The 25,554-nt window shown below is 31.1% G+C and overlaps 1 protein-coding gene across 9 annotated transcripts; it reads left to right on the top strand.

The window, feature by feature from the left end:
* Positions 1-24,716, top strand: LOC143079295 (beta-1,3-galactosyltransferase brn-like). 9 transcript variants are annotated; one of them, XM_076254550.1, is made up of 6 exons: positions 1-91; positions 14,174-14,252; positions 14,582-14,727; positions 15,581-15,651; positions 18,692-18,817; positions 21,162-24,716. In XM_076254550.1, exon 6 carries the CDS (start codon positions 21,243-21,245, stop codon positions 22,293-22,295), a length of 1,053 nt encoding a protein of 350 aa, XP_076110665.1. In that variant the 5' UTR covers positions 1-91; positions 14,174-14,252; positions 14,582-14,727; positions 15,581-15,651; positions 18,692-18,817; positions 21,162-21,242; the 3' UTR covers positions 22,296-24,716. The 9 variants fall into 9 exon arrangements, with proteins under 9 accessions (XP_076110665.1, XP_076110667.1, XP_076110660.1 ...); XM_076254552.1 differs by lacking the exon at positions 14,582-14,727; XM_076254545.1 differs by lacking the exon at positions 18,692-18,817.
* The last annotated feature ends 838 nt before the right edge of the window (positions 24,717-25,554 follow it).

Genomic DNA, 25,554 nt, shown 5'->3' with positions numbered 1-25,554 from the left:
TTCTCTGACATGCGTGAACAACCTATAAGGAATTAACCTGAATACTTCTAAAATTATCAACATATTGGTATACTTCATTACTTGGTATCAGGTAGGATTTCTCTTTACATATTTATTTACTAGTTAGTTTATTTACAATGTTATCTATCAGTGATACCAGTTTAAGGTTAGTTTGAAAACAAAATCGAGTGTGTAGCTGAAACGGATTTGTGACACTATATTAGGGAGCAACCATTTAACTTTTATGGGGGGGGGGGGGGTATGGTTTTTTGTTTGAGTCAGATTATTTTTTTCGCGCACACTAAAAATTCTATTTTGTTTTTCAACGCTATCAATCATATTATCTTATCCAGATTCTCTCCTAAATTATGGTGTTAGTATACAGGTCATTTCAATTTTTAATAAATAGGAATTAAGATAAGTTAACCATACAAAACATAAAACAGCATTTAGACAAATATCTCACATCTAAATTTTTTGTTATGTGGCTAATTGTGAAAAAGTAAAATTGAATGCATTTTATTTTTCAATATCTATTTCAGACAGAGCACAATTATATTGGATTTCTTAATTCTTTAAATACAAATATTCAGTGCAATAATTAGATGTTTGTGTAGCATACATGTACGTGAAATGTTCAATTTATTGATGTTTGCTGTACGACCGGGTTATGGTATGGTTTATAAAGATTTATTGTCTCCTTACCATAGTCATGTGTCTTATTTGCACTCATATCAAATCTTATTTAAATAGATACATGCTTTAATAAATAAAATGTAAAGCCTTTCCCAATCAGAAATGACATCAGATTGTTAAAGTAGCCATATTTCATTAACTCATAGTACCGGTAGAGGTCTTGGTGCATACATATACAGTATATCATACGAAACTTGGACATATAAGATCATTTAAGAACAGCTAGCATGCAGAAAATATATCACAATTTGTCATTGACAAACGTTTTTTTTTATAGCATTCGGAAATGTCTAGATTTAGTATAAATTCTATAAACCTTACGTTTCGATAATTTGATATAAGGGGTAACCCCGCCGGGTCATAGAGTTGTAATTGTCCGTTTTCTTCCTTCTATAATCCATCATGATATGAGGGACCGTAAAACTTTATTTACTTTTCAATAGAGCTTAATCTTGTGTGGTGGAAGTTATCTCGGATTATCAAAACGGAATATTCCCTTGTACAAATTTTAGATTAATAAAAATATAGCGACAGCGTTTCGTCACCATCCCTGATTCTGGTCCGTACATTTGATAATTAAGAATCCGAAAGCCTTTAGTTCATTTTGTCGTCAGATTTGACTGGTATTGACTAATATTCTATTTAAAAAATTAAAGCAATAAGTTTGACATTTGTGTGTTTGAGAAATGATAAGAATTTGATGTAAATGATTGGTACAAATGTATATTGTTTACATTTAAGGTGAAGCTTTGTCAGTTTTAGAATTAATAGGTTATATAGATTACATTCTGCCTTCAGTTAAAACCCGGATAAGTAAAAGTGCTGAAAAATGTAAGACGTAACTATGTTTTGTAGTTTAAAAGCGGTATTTTATCATATTGATTGTTATTAAATTTTAACTTTAGAGAATACAACTATCTCGCATGTAAGTAATATAGTTAGGCCTGCTTGGTTATCTTATTTGCCATCCGTTTTCTGGTTTGTTTTAAATTTCTGAATTAAATACTATTTCATTGCACAAAGTCGTGTTTTTCTCTGGCTGTTAATGTTGTCGTTACACTAATTACATAGGATTTTGGATATGTACTGATTGTTGATATGTTAGTCTTATAAAAAGGTAGATGTTGTATGATTGCCAATGAGACAGTTATCCAACAAAGTCCAATTTGCGACAGTAAAATCGACGTTTTACGAAGACCAAGCTTAAAACACAATACACTTATCTCCTCAATGCTGATCACTATAATTACAAATTTCTTTCAAGTTTTTCTCACACGATTGTAGTTTCGATACAATAAAGCTATCACTCGTTAACGGGACGTATTATGGTATACCGTCCGTCTGTCCGTCCGTGCGTCGTCTACATGTCGGATATTAACTAAAAAACGCTTTAACCAATTTGAATGAAACTTTGGTGGATTATTAATTGATCTATTGACATGAGCTCCCTTTCGTTTTTTAAATATTATATAGTAGTTCTCATTAAACTTTGGTGAATAGTTTATATCTATTGACGTAAGCTCCCTTTTAATTTGGACGAATTCCTGATTTGACATTGAGAAGTGATTGAACTTTATTCTTCAAAAACACGACGGGCTCATTGCGCAGCTCATTGCGCAGCTGTTTATTAGAAAAACAACTCCAATAAGAAGTCGCCTGTCAATGTAAGTAAACAAAGCTCGCAGATCATGGTATGTTGCCTTTTGCTTTTATCTTGCCTGAACTTCAAACATAGTGATTACCTTGACATCGTATTATACCTTGAAATAAGGCAAAGGTTGTATGTTGAAATGACACCTGACTTTTGAAGTTATTAATATACTTTTTTTTACAATGTCCACCAAATGCATTAAAAATGTCTGCACAATAATATTCCTGTAACAGTTGTTTCTATGCACTGGACGATTTAAAAGATATCTGCAGGACATAAATAAAACATATATTATAATATATAGTGGTTTGAATAGGGTTTAATACAAGTAGCTGAGAACCACCTCCGGGTCCGTGATTTTCACGGTGCGTTGAAGACCCATTGGTGGACTTCAGCTGTTGTTTGCTCTTTGGTCGGGCTTTTGTCCTTTTGAAATGTTCCTCATTTCCAGTTTCAATTTATTATATATATCGCGAAACTATGTATGTCAAATGCAATATAAACATTAAACTGATAATACTATTTTTTTTATTTTAAAGTTGACAGTCAATACACTAACAAAACCTTTTTAAAATCAAATTACTGAATACTAAACAATAACTATGAAAATGAAATGAAATTGGGGAAAATGATTCAGTATAGGGGTAAAAACATACAAAATCTATTTTATAACCCGGATCGTCTAATCCATGGTAACCAGTATGGCATTCAAATATATGGTTGTTCCTTATTAACCAATCGATTACTTCTAAGTCAAGGTTAATAATAAATACGGTGAAAAGATAAATTCAATATACATTTGTAAAGTAGACATTTTATTCGTAAAGCTCAAGGCATGAGATTAGAACATTTGTAGATTGGTTAAAAAATGACTACTGACTGAAAACTTACATTTCAATTTTAAGATAATAATACCACCGTATCAAATCAAGGTTAATATTCCGCATGGTATGACTTAAATTCTCTCAAACATTTTCAAAAACAGGTTAAACGATCTTATATTTTAAAACTTTGATGTACATGGCACAGGGGCGTTGCAATATTCAGTCACAGGGGCGTAGCAATATTCGAATCGCATATGCGTTATCAGATGTAATAGGCATTAAATTTTAGGCCAAATATACATGTAAGCCTAATTGTCCCTTCTTCGTTCCGTTGCGATACCTTTCTTGTTGCAAAATTTATATCACCGTATGTTCTTTATTCTCATCTTACCGTAAAAAATATCTATCGTTTTAAATTTGTCTTCAATATTTTATACTAGTAATAGAATTCTACCACTTTTTAACAATTTCGTTTCATCTGAATAAGATAAAGCCTTGAGAGGTAACGGAGCTCCTTTTAATGAATTAACTGTGAACATCTTCAAAATCCGCAAACCTCCCTTTTCCTAGGAATAAGAAAACACCAAGAAACACTGGCAATCGAACGCGATAGTACTGACGTTGGCTATGTGCACAAACATGTAGTCTTGAGAAATATCTCGAGAAAACATACATGTAGTGCAGATATAAATAAACCCAATCGTAAAAATACTATTCTAGTAAGTACTATTGGACACTGTTAATATTGTTTCTGTAAGCATGTTTTGATTTGATACGAGTAAGAGTAATTTATCTATATTGCAACGCAAAAACGTAAGTGTTATGATTGACAGCATTGTGACATGTTTATCGTTACATGTTCTTTACTGTGATATATTTTCTTAATCCTGCGCATGTCACATCAACCAACATTGTATTAAACATTTAATGCATCTTCCAATAAATAAGATCCACGAATGTTATGTTTGGAACTAACCTTGATGTCAGAGTGTTGATTTAATTTCACTGACAATCCTCAGAGTTTGTTTCTTATATACTGTTGTCCATGGTACTCAAAATACACAACTGTAGTAACTCGATAAAATATATCAGTATCGACAATTATGAGCTTTATTTATTATTTTAAAAGCAGCAACTACTCACAGCGTAATAACAATTTTCTCACAGTGTATCACCTCTTCTCGCATCAATAACTGATATAATGAAAGGGAAAAAAAGATTTGTTGTCTTTCTTTTTATCTCGTTTAAATAAAAGAATCAGTATAGTTTACATATGCTCAAAAAAATCATAGCATATTTAAACCAAGTGAAAACAACGAGGAAATTGCATGACCATAGACTTCTAAAAATGCAACATCCATTAATTCAGATGCAGTCAAAATGTTATGGAATAGGATACCATTTATGTATTCAATACATTTTGAGCCGACTAGTTGTCAGACTTTTAAAAATCAAAGCCCGAGAAGATATGTCTCTCGTGAGATGCAGACAAATCTTATCAGCTGAACGATGATAGATGCTTTTAAAATTTATGTAGTGTTCATTTCAGTCATTCATAATTATACCCGTGCTTGCACAGTATTATTATTTTGAGCATTCCCCTGTTAATAAAATCGTATAATATAGAACAACATGCTCAACGGTATCAATTGAGACATACATTTACTAAATCAAATATTGTTGTGTATTGGACATTACCATTGAAAAATTAGTCACTGTGTTCATTCTAAAAAACGATAACTATGCTAAAAGGTTGTGATTATTAGGTATTGAAAGAATGATTAAATTCAGAGAACGTCATGTAACAGGTGTCCACTGATTTCATAGACTCTATCTAGATATCGGCAAAAATGTATCGCACACCATAGTTTAAAAGATTCTATGATAGATTAATTAGTTACTTTCATCTTCAAAAAGTACTATAAATAGAAAATAATAACAATCTCGATGATAACCATTTGGAATGCTTTTTAAAAAAACAGGTATAAACTATCAAGTAGAAGACAGCCGATATATTTGTAAAATAACCTTAAAAAAATGCGATTCACGATCGAATGCCTTTCGTGACTAAATTGATTTTTACTTTGATTATCTATAAACACTATTAAATATAATAAGCTGGCAACGCGAAAAACTATTTCTTTAGTCAGCATCGTTCTATTTTTGACTTTCGATACTCTTCAAATACGTTATTCAGTTGATCTTTTAACTTGTGTTATTCTAACCTCACGGATGTCAAGTTTGTTGACAAAAATACTCGTCTTGAATACACATTTATTTGCCTAGTAGCTTTGATAAGCGTTTATTTTATACATTCACATACCCATGCATATATTGACACTTATACACTTTATTTAACATTACAGAAAATACACTTGTGATCGAGGATATGAATACTGAAACCAAAATGTCTCCTTTATATCTTGATTTTTTTCTCCGATGTTGACACAGATGGACAATTTCAAAGTAAAGTATATGATAAAGTTATGACTTCAACTTCCCTGTTCTAAAATTCCGATTTCTGGACAGTCGCATATCATCTGATATAGATGATATTGCGTTTATATTTCTAAATTGATGCCTTAAATAAAGGCAACAGTAGTAAACCGCTGTTCAAAAGTCATAAACCGATTGAGAGTAAACAAATCCGGGTTACAAACTAAAACCGAGGGAAACACATTAACGATGAGAGGAAAACAAAAGAACAACAGAAACACTAAAGAACAAACACCAAAGAACATAAAAACGAACCTTTTTGATGACAACTGCCCCGTTCCTGATTTGGTATAGGACTTTTAAAGACAAATGATGGGTTGAACCTGTTTTTATGGCTTACAAAACCTCCCGCTGTAACTGGTTTATAGTCAAGCCTGCCAATTACATTTTATCGTATGTTTTTCTATGTTGTGATGTTTTGCTATTGTTTCAGAAAAAGGGAGAAGGTTTGGTACCATTAAAACGTTTAATCCCGCTGCAAATGTTTGCACCTGTCCTAAGTCAGGAATCTGATGTACAGTAGTTGTCGTTTGTTTATGTAATTTATACGTGTTTCTCGTTTCTCGTTTTTTTTAATATATATAGACCGTTGGTTTTCTCGTTTGAATGGTTTTACACTAGTAATTTTGGGGCCCTTTATAGCTTGTTGTTCGGTGTGAGCCAAGGCTCCGTGTTGAAGGCCGTACATTGACCTATAATGGTTTACTTTTTTTTAAATTGTTATTTGGATGGAGAGTTATCTCATTGGCATTCACACCACATCTTCCTATATCTATCTATCACTCCTTGCACTTAAATTGTATTGGTTGAGTCATGGAAAGAAACACTAAAATCAACTCTACATCTTAAGATAATCGGCTGTATTCGTATTTTATAGATAGGGTGTCTATAATATATACAAAGGTAATATATGTCTGTGTTTCAACTCGCTACCAAAATGTCTGTAGGCACCTAGAAAGTCTAATACGTGATTTCCCCGATTATTTCTTATTTCCCGACGTGAAATTTTGACAGAGTAAGGATTCGCACTGCGGGTTATGCATCCAGTATAGTAGTCACATATCCCATCGACATATCTGGTCTCGCTTTTAGAGTTCATTTTCTGTCAATTTTTGTTTGTGGCCTTGAATTGTCATTTTAACCGATTTATTAATTAGTATTGCATATATTAGCCCCTAATTTTGTTTTCTCGTGGTATTTTATTATATATATATATATATATATATATATATATATATATATATATATATATATATATATATATATATATATATATATATATATATATATATAATGTATTCTTCTCTCAGACCAGTCTCACACTTAAAAAACAATTTCCCAAAAGATTTTTTATTTAACCTTTGTGACCTGCTTTGTCTTTTAATTTGAAAATTGAATTAACATTATATATACACTTCCTGGTTATGATGTTTAAATTGTCAGTCTGCTAAGAATGTTAGACATTATCATATATTTTTTTTAATTTCCCTATCCTTGCTCTTTCCTGTGATATTAAATACATAACAGTTTGTGCATGCACTGCAATACAGTTTTAGGGGGCTAAATAACATCAACGTTTCAATGCTTCCTTAGTGAATTTGTCTAATTTCAAGGTTTATGTTAAAGATTGTCAAAACAAACTGCTTCAATTTATGAACGGAAGGCTTAATCTTTTTGTCGTGATCAATACATTGATATGCCTAATCAATACTCAAAACACTTGAATAGGGCAACTAGTATTTCTCCTGATATATTTTTAGTTTTCTCTAAAGATTATGTAATAACTTGAATCGTTATTGAATTAAACTATATGTATTATATTGTGGCAGTTTCAAGTGTCAAGTTGTAACCTATTCGATTTTTTCAAGATTTATTATATGGTTGTTATTCCCTGATATAAGCGAACCGTGCATGTGTCTCTCGAATAGCATCTTTCAACTCCACCGAATTTAAAGTTTGAGACCACAAAAACATAATATATCTGGACTACAAAAACAAGAAAGGCAAGAACAGAGCATCCCCCATCACCAGAAAATTAACTTTGTTCTAGAGAATTGCAACTTTAAAATCAGGTCCAACCTCTTAAATGTCACTTCGGTATATTTACTTCTCATTTAGGAACAGCCAGAATTATCTGTCATAGAAATGTTTAAAAATAAGATTCAAACTGGTTATAATTAATTCTGTACTTGATAAGATCTGTTCGGATCAGTTCTTGTGTAGATGGTATGGCTTCAGTAAGAAACTCTTAGAAACTACTCTGAAGGTTTCAAGAATCAACATTTACTACAGCGTTGACGAGATAATCACAATAGTTCCAAAATGAAGTCAATTAAAGCTTAAAAGATTAAAAATTCCCTGTAGCTTTGAAATAACAAGTAACAATGGATTAAGAATAGGCTAAAGTAATTGTTATCTAACAGGAACACATATATTACGGAACTACTGTATATAATTTCATTTGAAATTTCATTAATGCAGCTCATCATATTAAAACATGGGTTTTTCCTCGGTTTTCAGTTATTTTATATCAACAATTTCTACCTTGTTATTTCATTTTAGTCATGGTTGATGCATTTTTAGAACTTGATTTACATCTGACATAATTCAAAATGTTTGCTTGTCATTGTAAGACAAATGCTCATGTCTAACTAACCAAATTCGAAACGTTTTTTTCTTTTTGTACTTTGACTTTAAAATTTAAAGAATCGAAAATATGTCAAGTTGAAATGAAGATAAAAAGATAGATTCAGATTCAGATTCAATATTTTATTAAAGTCTCACCACATACAATTTCATATATATTTACACAATAACATTTTCATACAGGTACAATAGATGTGGGTAAAACCTATAATTGTCATTTAACCCCTAACAACATGAATCGGAAAGATAAACAGGTCAATTTAAGCAATTAACAAAAAGACAATTTTCATATGTCTGATGTTTGTGCCTCCGTGTGCATTAAAGATGAAGCTTTGTTATAAAGCGCTTATGATTTTTTTTTATGTCATATTATGTCATAAAAAGCAAAATCACAAAAATACTGAACTTCGAGGAAAATACAATCGGAAAGTCCCTAATCACATGGCAAAATCAAATGACAGAACATATAAAAAACGAATGGACAACAACTGTCATATTTCTAACTTGGTACAGGCATATTATTAAATCTTCAGTTTTCAATATATGGGGAATATAATTAAACATGTATCATATTAAATGCGTATCTAGACAGTTAGTCAACTGAAATCAATATTTAATATTCATATCAATGATAACATATCAGACAACCCCTCACATATGGAATGAAACTGATAGGATAAGTAATAAGAACTTTAAAAATGGTTGTTAGTTGATCTTATATTATATACATCAACGTATAAAAAATATGATACAACATTTCGCAGGTGGTATATTTTAATATCGATATGTTAAAAGTCCATTCCTCACTTCATAGATATTCAATGATTTGTAAATGAATAAGAAAAAAATATATTATAGATCAAAACATTTCTAAAAAATAAATGCGGGGACTGTTTGATTTTAAATGGAAATTAGTATACTTGATAGATATTATCAAGTAGTTGGAAGAAATTTCAACCATGAAATCAATTATAAGAGCACTTTGAATTGGTTTATTAGGTTAATTAATCAAAACATTATGATGGAATCATATCAGATAACTATAGATCGAGTCTGTGTACTACATGTAATAGAAATGCTTTGAATAATAACCTTCAGACATATCGTTTTTCTATTATACCTTTTTAAACATATAGAAGTAAACATGAGATTCTTCAATAAAGAATTTCAAAGTCCAAGTTCCATTTATAATAAAGAGTGATAACACGTTAACTGTAGAGCTAGGAAAGGTGTCGTGTCAAAAGTCGTGAGAAAAAGACCATTTTAGTTTTTATGGCAAATAAAACATAGAATATCGTTTAAATATTTTTTCAACAATTATATTTATTGTAATACAAATATCACTTCTCTCTTATTGATCTTTGTAGGCCAGGTTCAGTAAGGATTCATGTTAAACACTTGATGTTTTATCCGAATTTATCCTCAATGACGTATGGAATTATTATGAAATACAGAGTTGTTTGCCTATTTACAATGGCGAAAGATAAGAAAATAAAAATGTTAAGATCACATATGGCAATTAGAAAATATTACAAGACTGCACATTTTTACATATAGGTTAAAAAAAATAGAACTTGAACAAATCGTTTGGCACATTATAAAATCCAGAAATCAGACACGGTCAAGGTGATTTTTATTCTAGTTTGTTATATTTGTTATTCTCAAAGGATTTTGTCTAATTGTTAGTCCGTTCCTGTGTGTGTGTTACATTTTAATGTTGTGTCGTTGTTCTCTTATATATAATGCGTTTCCCTCAGTTTTAGTTTGTTACCCCTATTTTGTTATTTGTCCATGGATTTATGAGTTTTGAACAGCGGTATACTACTGTTGCCTTTATTTGGTCTTTGTCTTCTGAACACCTTGTACAAAACATGGTGATAAAAGGTTTATAACAGCGAGAAATTAGCTTAATAACTCATAAGGACAAAAGACGGAAATAATATAAAATCTACTATGATAGGCAAGCGATTACTCCAAAATATTGTGGTCTATATAATCTGTGAACGAATTTAAATGAGAGTAGTAAAGATTTACTATCAACACAGACCTTCATAAAAAAAAACAAGAGAAAAACACAAAACCCATAAGTAACAAGCAACCATTTCTTCTCATGGTTTTGCTGACTTCTAACAGGCATTTGATTGTTTTATGGGCGGGATGACTGGTTCTTTAAGTACACACCTTTCATCTTCCCGATAAGTGGAACATAAATGTACACAGTAAGATTAAAACTTATATTCGTCTTTATAAAACCTGTTAGTTTAACAGTAAAAAAAACAAAAAGTTATCAAAGTTACAAAAAAAAAAAAAATACCATGCAAACAAATTCTTCTCTTACTGGAACAAAGCTTAAACACTTCAATCAATATGACGATAGAATACTCAAACCATTAAAGTGTCTTATCCTGGCCACTATAAGAATCAATTTTTGGAAGTAAAAAAGAGGTAAATTTAATTTCATGTCCTGATTTAAAAAAATATCTGTACTTTGCAGTATCATTTTAAAATGTTGCCACAAGCAAAATTTTGAAGCTTACACATATTGAAGGAACACGTGTCTTTACTTGCAAACTCAACTTCTCAAGAAGTTACGGTTACACATAATTTAAAAACTAAAATTGAAGTTTGAGGCGATTGTAGTTTATCGATGTTCAAATCCCATAAATGGATTACGAAGGGACAAATCAATGTAACAAGCAAAACATGTGGGGATCACATAAACTACAAAATGGACGATACCGATTGCGTCGACAGGGTACCGTATCCTGCTATGCATGTATCAGCCGCCATACATATTCACTCATTACCCTTCTGGAGCACCTGAGTTCACCCTTAGTTTTTGGTGGGGTTCGTGTTGCTTATTCCTTAGTTTTCTATGTTGTGTCATGTGTACTATTGTTTATCTGTTTGTCTTTTTCATTTTTAGCCATGGCGTTGTCAGTTTATTTTCGATTTATCAGTTTGACTGTCCCTCTGGTACCTTTCGTCCCTCTTTTAAAGCTTTTCAAATTTTATTGTAGTGTTACTGATGACAAAATTTAGGTCAAGTTCGATATTGACGATTTTCCCTTACCGTTCAAGAGTTAGGGTGTTCTTCAAAGATTGAGAAATGGTCTTTTCAGTCGAATCCGGGCTTTAACTCATAAACCGTTCAACTATAGCTTTTCAAATTTTAATATCTTGTTACTGAAGAAAAAATAGACTTTAAGTTCAGTATTGGCTATTTGTAATTTCACCATTTAGGAGTCATGGTTCTTGAAAAAACTGAAAAAAATGTCTTACAAGTCGTGTCCGTGCTTAAACTTTTGAATCTTTTCAACCAAAGCTTTTCAAATTTTAATATGTTGTTACTGATGAAATAATCGAGGTCAATGTCAAAATCAGCAATTTTCACGCTTATCTTTCAGGGGGTATGGTCTTTGCGATATTAAAAATGTCACGACACAAATAAATAAATAAAATCATGTTTCTTGTCGCTCTGACAGCCTCTTGTTGGATATTTATCTAGAGCATTCTGCCACAAAAAGACCTGTCATGCTATTATGACCTATTTGTTGCAATAACAATGACATGTTTGTATCAAAGACACTAATTTTTATAAGACACGAATTTATTATATGTTATTAGTGCTTATTAAGCAGTCTTTAACAGAATATTTGGATATACATTTACCATACAATACAAACTGTTCTAAGCAATTATTTGAGAAAATTTAATTAAAATTTGTCGAAATGACGCTAGTATAAAATTCCAAAAGAAAGCTCTTAGAATTTCTTTTTGTTTTCATTTGGGTTTTTTAAAAGTTAAATTTAAGATGCATGTCTCTTTAAATAGTATGTGATGCGGAACAGTTTATAATAGGTTGTTTTCATATATAGATCGATACGTTCATTTAATATGGATATAGTTTAGACTCCATTTATGATCATCTATAGAGAAGAGATTAAAAATGTTTATTGAAATATTTTTCACTACAAACGATAACGTAACGCATCTTCAGAACTTATATAATATGTACAGTTCAGTGCTAGCATTAAAAGAACCCAAGGTAAGATGTTTTAAATGACGTTTACCTCCATAAGTCTTATCATGTCATGGCGGGGCACATATTTGTGAATTATTCTGTTATTTTATAATAAAAACTATTTCTAAAACGATTATGAAATATATCTTTGGCCTTCTTTTTACGTTTGCACAAGTTGGTAAACGTATCATCGGCGTCGGTATATTCTTAAAATTGTTCCTTTTGATTTAATTGAAGACTCGATGTTTTTTATGTGTGACTATAATCAAACCGGGGTTTGTTCATATTGTTGAAACGGACGGTGACTTATAATAGCGTATATCATTTTGAACTCTGGTTAAAAGTTATCTCATTTGCAATCATACCACATAACCCTATTTTTACATCAACGTTTTATATCCGAAATTAACGCCCCTTGAGTATTCAATTCATATTGGAGACATCTACTTAGATCAAGTAAATAGCTCACACATTTACAAAGTTACTGTTCCTAAGTGCATGTTGTATATACATATATTGATTTGACGCATAGATACTTAACGATTTAGATTTTGTAAACTCAAGTTCAAAAGTAATATACAAATAATTTCACGATATATTAAATTTTCAATTTATAAAGTGATGCGATAAACAACATGTTTATGACTATTGAACATCGGTATTCTACTGTTGCCTTTATTTATAGATTAAATTAAATCCACAGAAAAGCTAATAACCAACAAAAGAGTGGGAAAATAAATATTGAGTTCAGTGTATATTAGTTGTATAAATGCATTCGATAATAAATATATGTTCATATTGACAAATGAAATTTGTACGATTATCCTTCATCAGGAACACTCAAAGCTTAATATTAGGTGCAGAGGACATTGATAAGTTTTGAAAGGTATAGTTTTTATTTCAGAAATTACTGATGTTTTAAAGCGTGAGTGTGTTTAATTTCTTTTTTTTTTGTAATTATTTTTCTTTTCTTGTATATATTTTATCTTATCTTTTGTATTTATGTTATTTTTTCCAGCAGTTTCTTTTTCCAAGTTGTAAAGTGTTTGGCAATTGCAGTTAACACATTATCGATTACAAATGTTGTTATTGTAATGAAGACATGCTTAAAAAAAATGAATATATCTTTTATTAAGTTTCAAAATTATTGTACGGATTTTAAAAGTTCAAATACTCTTATCGGAAAAAGACTCAAACAAGAATTTTCAACATCACATAATTATATAATAAGATTTGGATTTTTGGTTTTTTAACTCCATTTTTAAGAATTGCATTTAGGCTATTTCGTGGCGGCCTGTTTTTATTGATGGAGGAAGCCGGAGTGCCCGCAGAAAATAACCGACCTTCGATAGGAAAACTAGCCTAGTCCATTAAGATTGAAGTCGAGTATAACCGCATGAATAGGGGTTCGACTCACACATGAAATGAGAAAACGCGTAAATAACCCCTAAACGGTCATATTCAAATATTCGAATACATCCTATTAAACTTTAAGTGTAGAAAAGCATCTATAAGCATTTTCCGGATACAAATCCAATTGTACTTGTAAGCATAAAACTAGTGAATAACCATAAAGGTTATCAATCACCCATTTGCTTCAGTACATTAACCATTGTGTATAAAATGAAGTACATGATTTGCTTTTTTTCAACTGATTATCACATTTGTAATCTATTTCCTGTTTATATGTATGCTCACATAATTTATATATTTTGTACATTTGAACTTCCTTCTATTAGTTTAAAAAGAATATCAATATACAATTTGCCTATTGAGATTTTAAATTGATATTAAGATGAGGACGTAATTGATAGACGTATGATAATTGTTTTTCAGGGACTTCTTTTAGATATGTGCGCAATGATTATGTTTCCGGACGTATATTATGTTTAGAACTGGATGATTGGAAAAGCAGGTATTTATATATAACGATTAGTAAAATATGTGAAATAAATTTAACTTAATTCAATGATCTGTCTACCAGTTGTTTTCCTTAATAGTTATCAAAAGTACCAGGATTATAATTTAGTACGCCAGACGCGCGTTTCGTCTACACAAGACTCATCAGTGACGCTCATATCAAAATAGTTATAAAGCCAAACAAGTACAAAGTTGAAGAGCATAATTGTTGTACAAATTTAGTATTTTGATTTTCTCAGTTAAATTGTTTGTACACTTTGTCATAGGGGTATTTCATAGCGATGACGGAATCATAAAACTTATCATGTCCCTTTTTATTTATAGTTTTCTTTAAAAGTTTCGTCAAACTATCATTTGTGCAATTATTAAAATTGAGAATGGAAATGGGGAATTTGTAAAAGAGACAACAACCCGACCAAATAGCAGAAAACAGCCGAAGGCCATCAGCGTGGAAATCCAACAATTCGGAGGTGAGCGTCAGCTGGACCCTAAATTAGTTAAATTAGTTTAATGTGCAAAATCTTGGCCAGCATGCATGTTTCAGTAAACACGCGAAAAAATGATTGGTTGCTTTTTGTTAACTAATAAATCATCGTTTTTAGTAAATGCAACAGAGGAAAATTGTATGCACATAAATAACAGTTGTATTCCGCTTTTCGGAAGTCATAAATTTTATGAGAGAAAACAAATTCGGGTTTAAAACTAAAATCGAGGGAAACACATCAACTATAAGACGAAAACAATAGAACGTCAGAAACACTGAACTTCAACAAGAAACAGACGCCGACGCAACAAACACAGAAACTGCAATATTCCTGACTTGGCACATGTATTTTAATGTAGCGATGTAAAAAAATATCGATAAATTGACATCACTACGTAACAAAAATACAGCACAAACAAACACAAAAGTGATAAACACAGAGAAGCGCACAAATAAATAGATGTGTGATTTCTTCCTGATACACATAATATAAAAATTCAGGAAGACCTTTAGTGTAACGCTAATGAACATGACATACTCATCTGCCTTAATATGCTATTTCCTCATTTCATACTTGGAACATAATTATATTGTTCGACCAATTTAATTGCTCAAATCTGCCTTACAATTTATATTACATACATGTACTTGGTCCGTGAAGTGAGCAACTATGTGTCAATGACCAAAATAATATCACTTTTTTTTCTATTGTAATTGATAAAAAGATAAAGATTTCATAGTACTTCTATTGATTGATTAACCGATACTTGACATTTTAAGTTACAGAAAATATAAAAATTATATAGTACACAAATTGGTTTATTTTATTATAATTATAGCACTAAACCAGAACTAAAATATATCATGCCAATCACGATGATAGAGGTCAAACATTGAAGGGCACAATTTCGTACGTATATGATATTAATTCTTTTGCTCACCTGGCTGGAAGGGCCAAGTGAGCTTTTCTCATCACTTTGTGTCCGTCGTCCGTCGTCTGTCGTCGTCGTCGTCCGTCGTCGTTAACTTTAAAAAAAATCTTCTCCTCTGAAACTACTGGGCCAAATCAAACCAAACTTGGCCACAATCATCATTGGAGTATCTAAATTAAAAAATGTGTTCGTTGACACGGCTAACCAACCAAGATGGCCGTCATGGCTAAAAATAGAACATAGGGGTAAAATGCAGTTTTTGGCGTATAACTAAAAAAAACAAAGCATTTAGAGCAAATCTGACATGAGTAAAATTGTTAATCAGGTTAAGATCTATCTGCCCTGAAATTTTCAGATGAATCGGACAATCCGTTGTTAGGTTGCTGCCCCTGAATTGGTAATTTTAAGGAAATTATGCTGTTTTTGGTTATTATCTTGAATATTATTATAGATAGAGATAAACTGCAAACAGCAATAATGTTCAGCAAAGTAAGATTTACAAATAATTCAACATAACCAAAATGGTCACTTGCCCCCTTTAGGAGTTATTGCCCTTTATAGTCAATTTTTAACCATTTTTTCGTAAATTTTAGTTATCTTTTACATGTTTTACAAAAATCTTCTCCCTTTAAACTACTGGGCCGAATTAATCCAAACTTTGCCATAATCATCTTTGGGGTATCTAGTTTAAAAAATATGTCCGGTGACCCGGCCGTCCAACCAAGATGGCCGTCATGGCTAAAAATAGAACATAGGAGTAAAATGCAGTTTTTGGCTTATAACTCTGAAACCATTAGAGCAAATCTGACGGGGTTAAATTGTTAATCAGGTCTATCTGCCCTGAAATTTTCAGATGGATCGGACAACCCATTGTTAGGTTGCTGCCCCTGAATTGGTAATTTTAAGGAAATTTTGCCGTTTTTTGTTATTATCTTGAATATTATTATACATAGAGATATGAAGAAAGTAAAATCACAAAAATACTGAACTTAGAGGAAAATCAATTCGGAAAGTCCATAATCACAAGGCAGAATCAAATAACAAAACGCATCAAAAACGAATGGACAAGAACTGTCATGTTCCTGATTTAAACAGCAATAATGTACAGCAAGGTAAGACCTAAAAATAAGTCAATATGACCAAAATGGTCAATTGACCCCCTAAAGAGTTATTGCCCTTTATAGTCAATTTTAAACAATTTTCATAAAATTTGTAAATTTTTACTAACATTCCACTGAAACTACTGGGCCAAGTTCATTATAGATAGATATAATTGTAAACAGCAAGAATATTCAGTAAAGTAAGATGTACAAACACGTCACCATCACCAAAACACAATTTGGTCATGAATCCTTTGTTTAATATTCAAATAGACCAAGGTGAACGACACAGGCTCTTTAGAGCATCTAGTTTTTGATATTTTGCTTTTAAAATTTGATTATGAGAGAGTACCAATGAGGCGAGAAGGCTTACAGGTTCTAATTTTGGCTTATTGGTGTAAATCTGTGACCATTTGTTTTAAGTTTTGAGATATATAAATGGGATATATACATTTTCGAAAATGTTTTTGTTACTCTTTTTCATTATTCATTACTTAAAACATAAAATGTGAATATCGAAAGATTTTTTGTTTTTTGTTTTCGATGCCATGAAACAAAAAATAGTGGTAAAATCACAAAAACGATAAAATATAGTTGCATTAAACTACTGTAGTCAGTTAAAGATATTTCTGGTTCCTGAAGAGAACAGTGTTTCCATTCGTTGTTTCATACTTGTCGAGCATGATGTATGTCCACTCATTATGTTTTATTGTCGCAATATTTCCTTTTGTTTATCATATTCAACATAGATTTTAAAAAAATGTATATATATACTTCTAGTTTTAAAGGTTTGTTATCTTAGATGATAAGAATTGATGAACAATGTCCATCTACCGATATTACACGATTTTTTTGGGACGATAATATATATTTATATGTATTGCCAAATGGGATGAGCATTACAAACAAACTTACTACTGGGTAAACGTGGCAATGGTTGTGATACAGCAGTCATAACTGTGTTATAAAATTGAGAATGGAAATGTAGAATGTGTCAAAGAGACAACAACCCGACCAAAAATGTATACAACAGCTGAAGTTCTGTCGTCCTCATGTTGAATCAAGCACAATCCCTCTTGTTGTGGGTTTAGTGTCATACCATCCCAAAAATATATGAGGAGAACATAAACGTATCATGCCAACAACTAGTTTTAGAATAAATGTATTAATTTCTGAAGAAAAGTCTCTTTGAGTGACTCAACATTAATACCAAAATATTCCTTCATAAATGACAATAAAAACCATCAGAAAGCTACGATATTTCAAAACTTATTGGGGACATTGTATTAATCAAACGTTTTAATATCTATCCAGTCCAAACTAGACCAAACCACTCTATCATTATGACAAATTTGTTGTAATAGCTTTGAAATGAGTCTTCTCGTAAAATCAAAAGTTGTATTTGATGACGACTTTTGATTATCAAATGCACTAATTCATAAAATATTAACGCTTAGTAATCTCCAACACCGTGTTCGAATACATAAACACAATTGATTTATACAGAACAAACAGTTAATTGCTCTCTTTCAGAAAATGAAATTTAAATTTATTCTAATAGAATAATAATAAAATTTGTCATAAAAAACTTTTAATATAATTTTTTTTTCAAATTTGTCCTTTAACTTTTTAGATGCATGTCATTACATTACATATCATGCTTAATAAAGGCAACAGTAGTATACCGCTGTTCAAAACTCATAAATCCATGGACAAAAAACAAAATCGGGGTAACAAACTAAAACCGAGGGAAACGCATTAAATATAAGAGGAGAACAACGACACAACACTAAAATGTAACACACACAGAAACGGACCAAGCATAACATTTTATAAATTAAAGTTTGCAAACTGAAATATGATACGAAATATATAATGTCAATGCATCGCATTACAAATTTATTATGTTTTATTTAAGGTTCCATTGATGAAATTCTAAAGAGCAGAGATCTAGAATTTTAATTTGTAGATCCATTTAATATGTAGAGTTAAATATTTTCACTGAAAACAATAACGTAGTTGTCAGCAAAAAAAGGTAGCCAAGGTAAAGTGTTATTTTTTTCCCTTCAAAAATACTTTGAAATAAGAACAAAACTATTCAAGTATTATGTAAATACAAAATAATTTCTGAAATTAAAGGAACCATCTAATAACAGTTATGCATTCGTTAATGATTATTTTATTTCAGTTTACATATCATTTTAATTGGCTTCAACATATGAAGTAAGAGGCGGATATCTGTATATATGATTATCTATTTTCATTTTTTAAGGGGAGGGATGTTAGGCCGCTCCTTCATTAATGATTCATTCATAAAATTTGCTATGGTTATCCACTCTTTTCAAAATTCATGATTCGAAACTGAAAGTAGATAACTAATACATTTTGTATTTACTAAGCAAACCTCTATTACGTCTTCTTTGGACTTTTTATGATACATACTGTGACTGGTCTTTTCTGTTTATTGATTTGTCAAACGCTATGTAAAAATGGCATAAATTTCAATTATACACCTTTTCCTTTAAAAAAAATAACAACAAAAACCGCACAATAGAATGTTCCTTGTATGCTTTATTCCCTCTTGTAACAACATATATCAAATTTTAATGTAAAGTTAAAATAAATTCATAGCTTAAATTCATTATGAATACGACCACGACCATACATAAAAAGTAAAATCACAAAAATACTGAACTCCGAGAAAATTTCAATCGGAATGTCCTTAATCACAAGTAAATCAAATGACAAAACACATCAAACGAATGGACAACAACTGTCCTATTCCTGACTTGGTACAAGCATTTTCAAATGTAGAAAATGGGGAATTAAACCTGGTTTTATAGCGCTAAACCTCTCACTTGTACAACAGTCTCATCAAATATCGTTATATTTATAACGATGCGTAAAAAAAACCAGACATAATAAATAGAATAGTGAAAATGATGCCCGTGTTCAATGCTCTTCAACTTCTTACTTTATTTTAAAACAAATAATTTTACAAAAAAAAAACATAAAAGCATCTATCAAATTAAAAACACATTCATTGCTTTGCGTGTCTGACGTCAGAAAATGAGACAAAATAAACTGAGACACCCATTGGTATGTTTGCTTTGATCTTTCCTTTTAATAAACGTAACACATTTATCTAGTGACTCTCATACGATATACATAGGTCAGAAAAGTTCATATAGGGTGAAAGCTTATGAAATTAACTGACCCCATTTACATGTATATGTCGTATTACGTTACTAGCACACTATGTAACGAATGTATCCTACCGACTATCTTAACATGTGGCATCTTAACGAGTAGCCTTTCAAGGTGATTAAGTCTTCAATATAAAGACAATATATAAGACAAATGCCAACAATTACAAGTTTTAACTCTGAATACGTTTTCTGCATTTATTTCAATCGATCGTCATCAATTTTCGTCTGTTTTCAGGGCGAAACATTTTTGATTTTTCCTGAACGTCGTGGTTTTATTATTCTAAAAGGACGTAACTCTACTATTTCATGTTGAAATTAACCGCGGCAACTACCCCACTAAATATACACGATTTCCATGCGGTCGCTTTTAACCAGTGAAATTCATAGAAATAGGAGGTAAAATGTATCCATCCATCAATAACATTAACGGCAACAATTATAATGCACAGAATGCGCATTTTGACAACAAATGTTTGATCAATGAAACTGTTCACCAAAATATATCAAAATCAAACACTTATAGACGAACTGATAGAGCTAACAGGAATTTAAGAAAATACCAATAGCGGTCAACTTATGAGAGCTTGAGGGCAATTGTTACGGCAAATTTAAATAACGCTACAAATTCTGATGAATAAGATGCGTGTTTAAGCAATAAGTATTTCTTTGTTGATTCTAGAGGTCAACTTATTTGAAAACAAAAAACTCGGGTGAGCTGATCAACCGAAAAGAAAACAATTAGAATATTCGGAACAGATCAAAGAATAAGAGCTCTATAGGGTTGGATAATCTTCCTTTCAGAGAAATGATGTCCGCAATTTTCCAAACGGAAAATTTCAATGACATAATTTCCTTACTGTCATACTTATTCAAATTTACCGTAAACCTAACAATTCCACGACAGGCCTTACATTTTGTTTTAAAGTAAATCGAAGTACCAGTATATAACCACCTCAAATAATTATGTTCAGATAATCAGATGTTTTGGTCTCCTGTACTTATGTGTTACACGCATTTTCAAAGTCTCAGTTTAATCTTTTCTTACTGTTAATGGGCATTTAAGGTCTGGAACCCCGAGTTTGTATGTAAGACGAAGTCTGAGCACAGCACTAAGATTCGTTTGATAATTACTTTCCTTGTTTTACATTGTAAGGTAGTTAATGTCTATTTTTATTTCAGGTTAAAATCGAAATAAGCCATTTGTTCCCGAAATCTACTCGAAGTACATGTGGAGGAAACGGTAAACATCATTTTAGGAGAATGAAAGAAAGGGGTCGAATGGAAAAAATCTTCAGCTATATAGTACCTCGGCGTCGCTTGGCCATTGCAGTTCTCTTGTTGATTGGAACAGCAATATTAATTTTGGCAAGAGCTGCAGGCGAAATGCCTCGAAATACAAGAAGTGTTCCTGAGTTTGAAGAATACACTTTCGAAAGTCTCCTAAGTACATTCCATAATGTTACTCAAATTAATCCTCACGAATACAACTATTTACATTCTCCAATAAAAATATGCAAAGCAAATGGTAATTCAGAAGATCCAGAACTTTTGATTTTAGTTAAGTCTGATGTAACGCATTTTAGTTATCGAATGGGCATAAGATCAACCTGGGGAAACTTTTCCATTAATTCCTTAAAACTCATATTTTTATTAGGATACTCTTCGACAATAGAAGACTTAGTTCGAAGGGAAAATGACAAATACCATGACGTAGTGCAGGAAAACTTTGTCGACGCCTATAGAAATAACACATTAAAAACAATAATGGCATTTAATTGGGCTGTACGGACATGTCCTGGTACAAAATATGTATTATTTGTCGATGATGACTATTTCGTTAATGTAAATTCAGTAACAGAGTTCTTGAAAGTAAATGCCACATTAGAAAATGATTTGTTCGTAGGCTTTAGGGTAGACAATGCAAGAGTTTTTCGATATATTGAATCGCAATGGTACATGACAAAACCAGAATATCCCTTCCTTCATTATCCACCATATATTAGTGGCGGTGCGATGCTTTTATCAATGAAAACAGCTATGATTATACAGAACTCATTAGCATATGTAAGATATTTGTATGTGGACGATGTTTACATTGGTATCGTTGCTTATTTACTTAATATCAATCTCTCTCATAGTGACCGTTTTGCATTGACCTTCGCCAGTGATAACCTTGACAGCTGTCTTGCAGCCCATAATTATGGATCGCCTGATAATTTGATTCAAGAATGGAGAATCTTTCTCCGGAGGCATTACGATTATACTGTTCATATATATTCACAACAGATGAAGGATATTTTATACATAAAATAGTGACTGATACAGTATAGCATCCGTTTGATATATTCATCAATTTTAGTTTCATATCAATGACTGATATTACAAAACTGTTTTTTTCCATATTGCCGCGTTTTTAAGGACGAGTTTTCTTCTGTTTCAACAATAAGAAACATATTTACAGACCTTTAATAATTGATAGTTTTTAAATAACGGAACTTAAAAAAAAACAAAAATAAAGGTCTATGTTCCTTGTTTTGAGGTTAAGATCAAATAAAAATTTGACTGGATTCTCTCTAGATTTATCATACTTTTAACATTAACACCTGTTTTCTTCCAAAATCATTGACAAAATAACGAGGATTTTTATAAGATTTCCAAAAAAAAAAGACTTTTGTTAACATTTTGTAATATAATAATGAAAAGAAAACTTGGATAACGTAGATAAAACTAGAGGATTCAGAAGATCTTACAAATCGAAATTTTTTTTTTTATAAAACATCTTTTAGGGAAATGGTATGATAGAAGTAATTATATGCCTGCATGTAAAAACATCTTGCAGTGAAATATCTTTTTAGGATAGCCAGTTAACACATATATGAATGTAAATGGCAAGTTCTCAAAATGAGGCTATTTCAGCTTTTTCAAGAAGTCAGTTATAGTTGAGCAAATTTGCATTATTGGGACGGATAAAACAAATCACACCATTGCAAAGCAAATGCATGTGGTGATTTATTTAAAACTTTTTGTTAATTTAATATAGGCTTCATAGCAGGCTATTTAAATATGTGAATTTTTTTTACGCTTTTTTTTACGCTTTATAAATACAATATGTTGTTAACTAATGAGATGACCGAGTTAAATATCTGTTTATTCAAACAATTGTACACTTAGTGGATGATATACAAGTTTAAGGCTGATGGGGGTCACTTTGAGGAGGACACTATTGTATAAATGGTAGCTTTAGCTGACAAAGGTTAATTTATATTTTTATAAAGCAACAAATTAAGATACCTTTTGTTGAAATAAAATTTTACTTGCAGTTGACCTTTTAATCAATTGCGGATTCAAGGGGGTCGGGGTTGCCGGTGGTTGAAAACCCTTTTTTTAGCCAATCAATGCATTTGAATGGGGACATATAGTTGGAACCCCCTCCCCCTTTATCCTGGATTTGGAACCCCCTTTTTAAAATGGCTGTATCCGCCCCTTTTTAGTAGAGACACCAACATTGTGTTAGAGTGGCCAAAATCCAGTTACTGTATTTCTTCCGTCCTTTCAAATTAACCAGACCAATATAACATATGTGAGTAAAATTGAAGAATCAAGTGAAAGTATAATATTGGCATACCTATATGTATTAGTTGCAAATGACACGCAACCCATACAAAGCTCCTACGAAACACATGTCCGATCTATAAAATGCCTTCGTGTTTATGGGCATTCTTTATTCTGATGTACATTATACAAATACATATTGTACACTTTTTATATTTACCATGTAGTTATTTGTATAAAAATTAAAATTTTACATGATAAGAAATGCTCCTATGAATCAGTAATCCGAGGTATAACATGACGATTTGATGAGGTGCTTAATTACGATATGTTTGATTAGGATTATCAAATTTAAAATGATTGCAGCTACTTAAAAATAGTACTGAATTGTTTGTACGTTTACATATATTTTTGTTTTAATTTGTGAATCAATATTTCCTTGATAATGTACATGTAAAACAATGAATAAAGTAAAATACATCTCCAAATGAAATTAATTAATGTGCCTAGCGCATGCATCATTATTTGTATACTATCTTTAATTAATTTCGTTAAACTTGGATTAGGGACGTTCCGTTTTGAATTTTCTTCGGAAATCAGTATTTTTATGATTTTACTTTTTATTTTTTATATGACGGTATGGTAAATATGATTTATTAAGCTTATATCCTTTAATGTATTATGAGTTTAGAAATATGATATTTTAGTTGATATATATTACTTTCATTTATTCTTCTATAGATTTCACAAATAGAAGTTTAAGAAAATGAATATGTGACATTATATGTTATCTTCAATTTTTTACAAGAACAATTAAATAAACATATATCGGAGTCAGATATATATTGTCGAACAAAGTGCAACCCGCTCGTATTTTTTTTAAATACACCAAAGGTTATCTTATTTTTTTATTTTTTTCAATATTTAGTTTATATTGTTGTAATATTTTGTGATTTTTCTAAAACCGGTTCTTTGGGGGAAAAATATGCAAATTGGTCAAAATGTGCATAATAAGTTAATGAAATAACATGTAGGCAATATTCAAAATGTTTCATTTCAAATCTTGATTATTCTTCTATCAATGTAACAAAGGAAAATTTTGCCAACCTAAGTTAGAATGTATTACTTATTTTGTAACATTTTTATAAGATTTTGCTTTTTTTAATAAATACATGAAAAGATTGTGTTACTTTATATGCTTATTTTAATAACCTTTGATAACTATTTACACCACTGGGTCGATGCCACTGCTGGTGGACGTTTCGTCCCCGAAGGTAACAGGGTGTTAACATGTATATCAATTATATGGTCATTGTAGTAATTTTTCTGTTTACAAAACTTAAAATTTTTCCTAAGACTAAGGATTTTCTTATCCAAGTATTAGTTTACCTTAACCATATTTGTCACAACTTTTTGGAATTTTAATTTCTCAATGCTCTTAAACTGTGTACTGGTTTGGGTATTATAACTATTTAGATCTGAGCGTTAATGATGAGTCTTATGAAGACGAAATGCGCGTCTAGTGTATCAAATTATAACCCTGGTATCTTTGATAACTTTTCATGCATTTTCTTGAATTGAGGTCCGAGACCACATTTATTTCGTAGTGCATTTCTTTTAGACAATAAATGAAAATTAAAACAATCCAACCTGCGCTTTCTAGTAACATTTTTACAGTGTGTTATACTTGATATAGAATAAATTATATCAAAATTATAGAAAACTTCATCGGTTCTAACTCAAAATATGAACAATTTTATGTTAAGGGGGTCTTGGAATCTGTTGACAGCTTCCAAAGTGCTAATATTCAACCTTTTTCATCTGGACCAAATCACTACTTTAATTTACAATTCACGACCCAAATTATTTTACAGTGTAATTTGATCCCCCCTCCCTTTTCCTTAGCTTGCTATTTGAGGCATAACACATGAAGAAATAAATTTGAGGGGTATAAAAACAAGGTTGGCAGGTAACACACTGTCCACACTAGGGACTATATTCGACAACGAAAATCAAAGGA

This window comes from Mytilus galloprovincialis, chromosome 6 (assembly GCF_965363235.1).
Source record: "Mytilus galloprovincialis chromosome 6, xbMytGall1.hap1.1, whole genome shotgun sequence".
NCBI lineage: Eukaryota > Metazoa > Mollusca > Bivalvia > Mytilida > Mytilidae > Mytilus > Mytilus galloprovincialis.
Note: the sequence above shows the minus strand (reverse complement) of the source record. Positions and strands in the feature narration are given on the sequence as shown.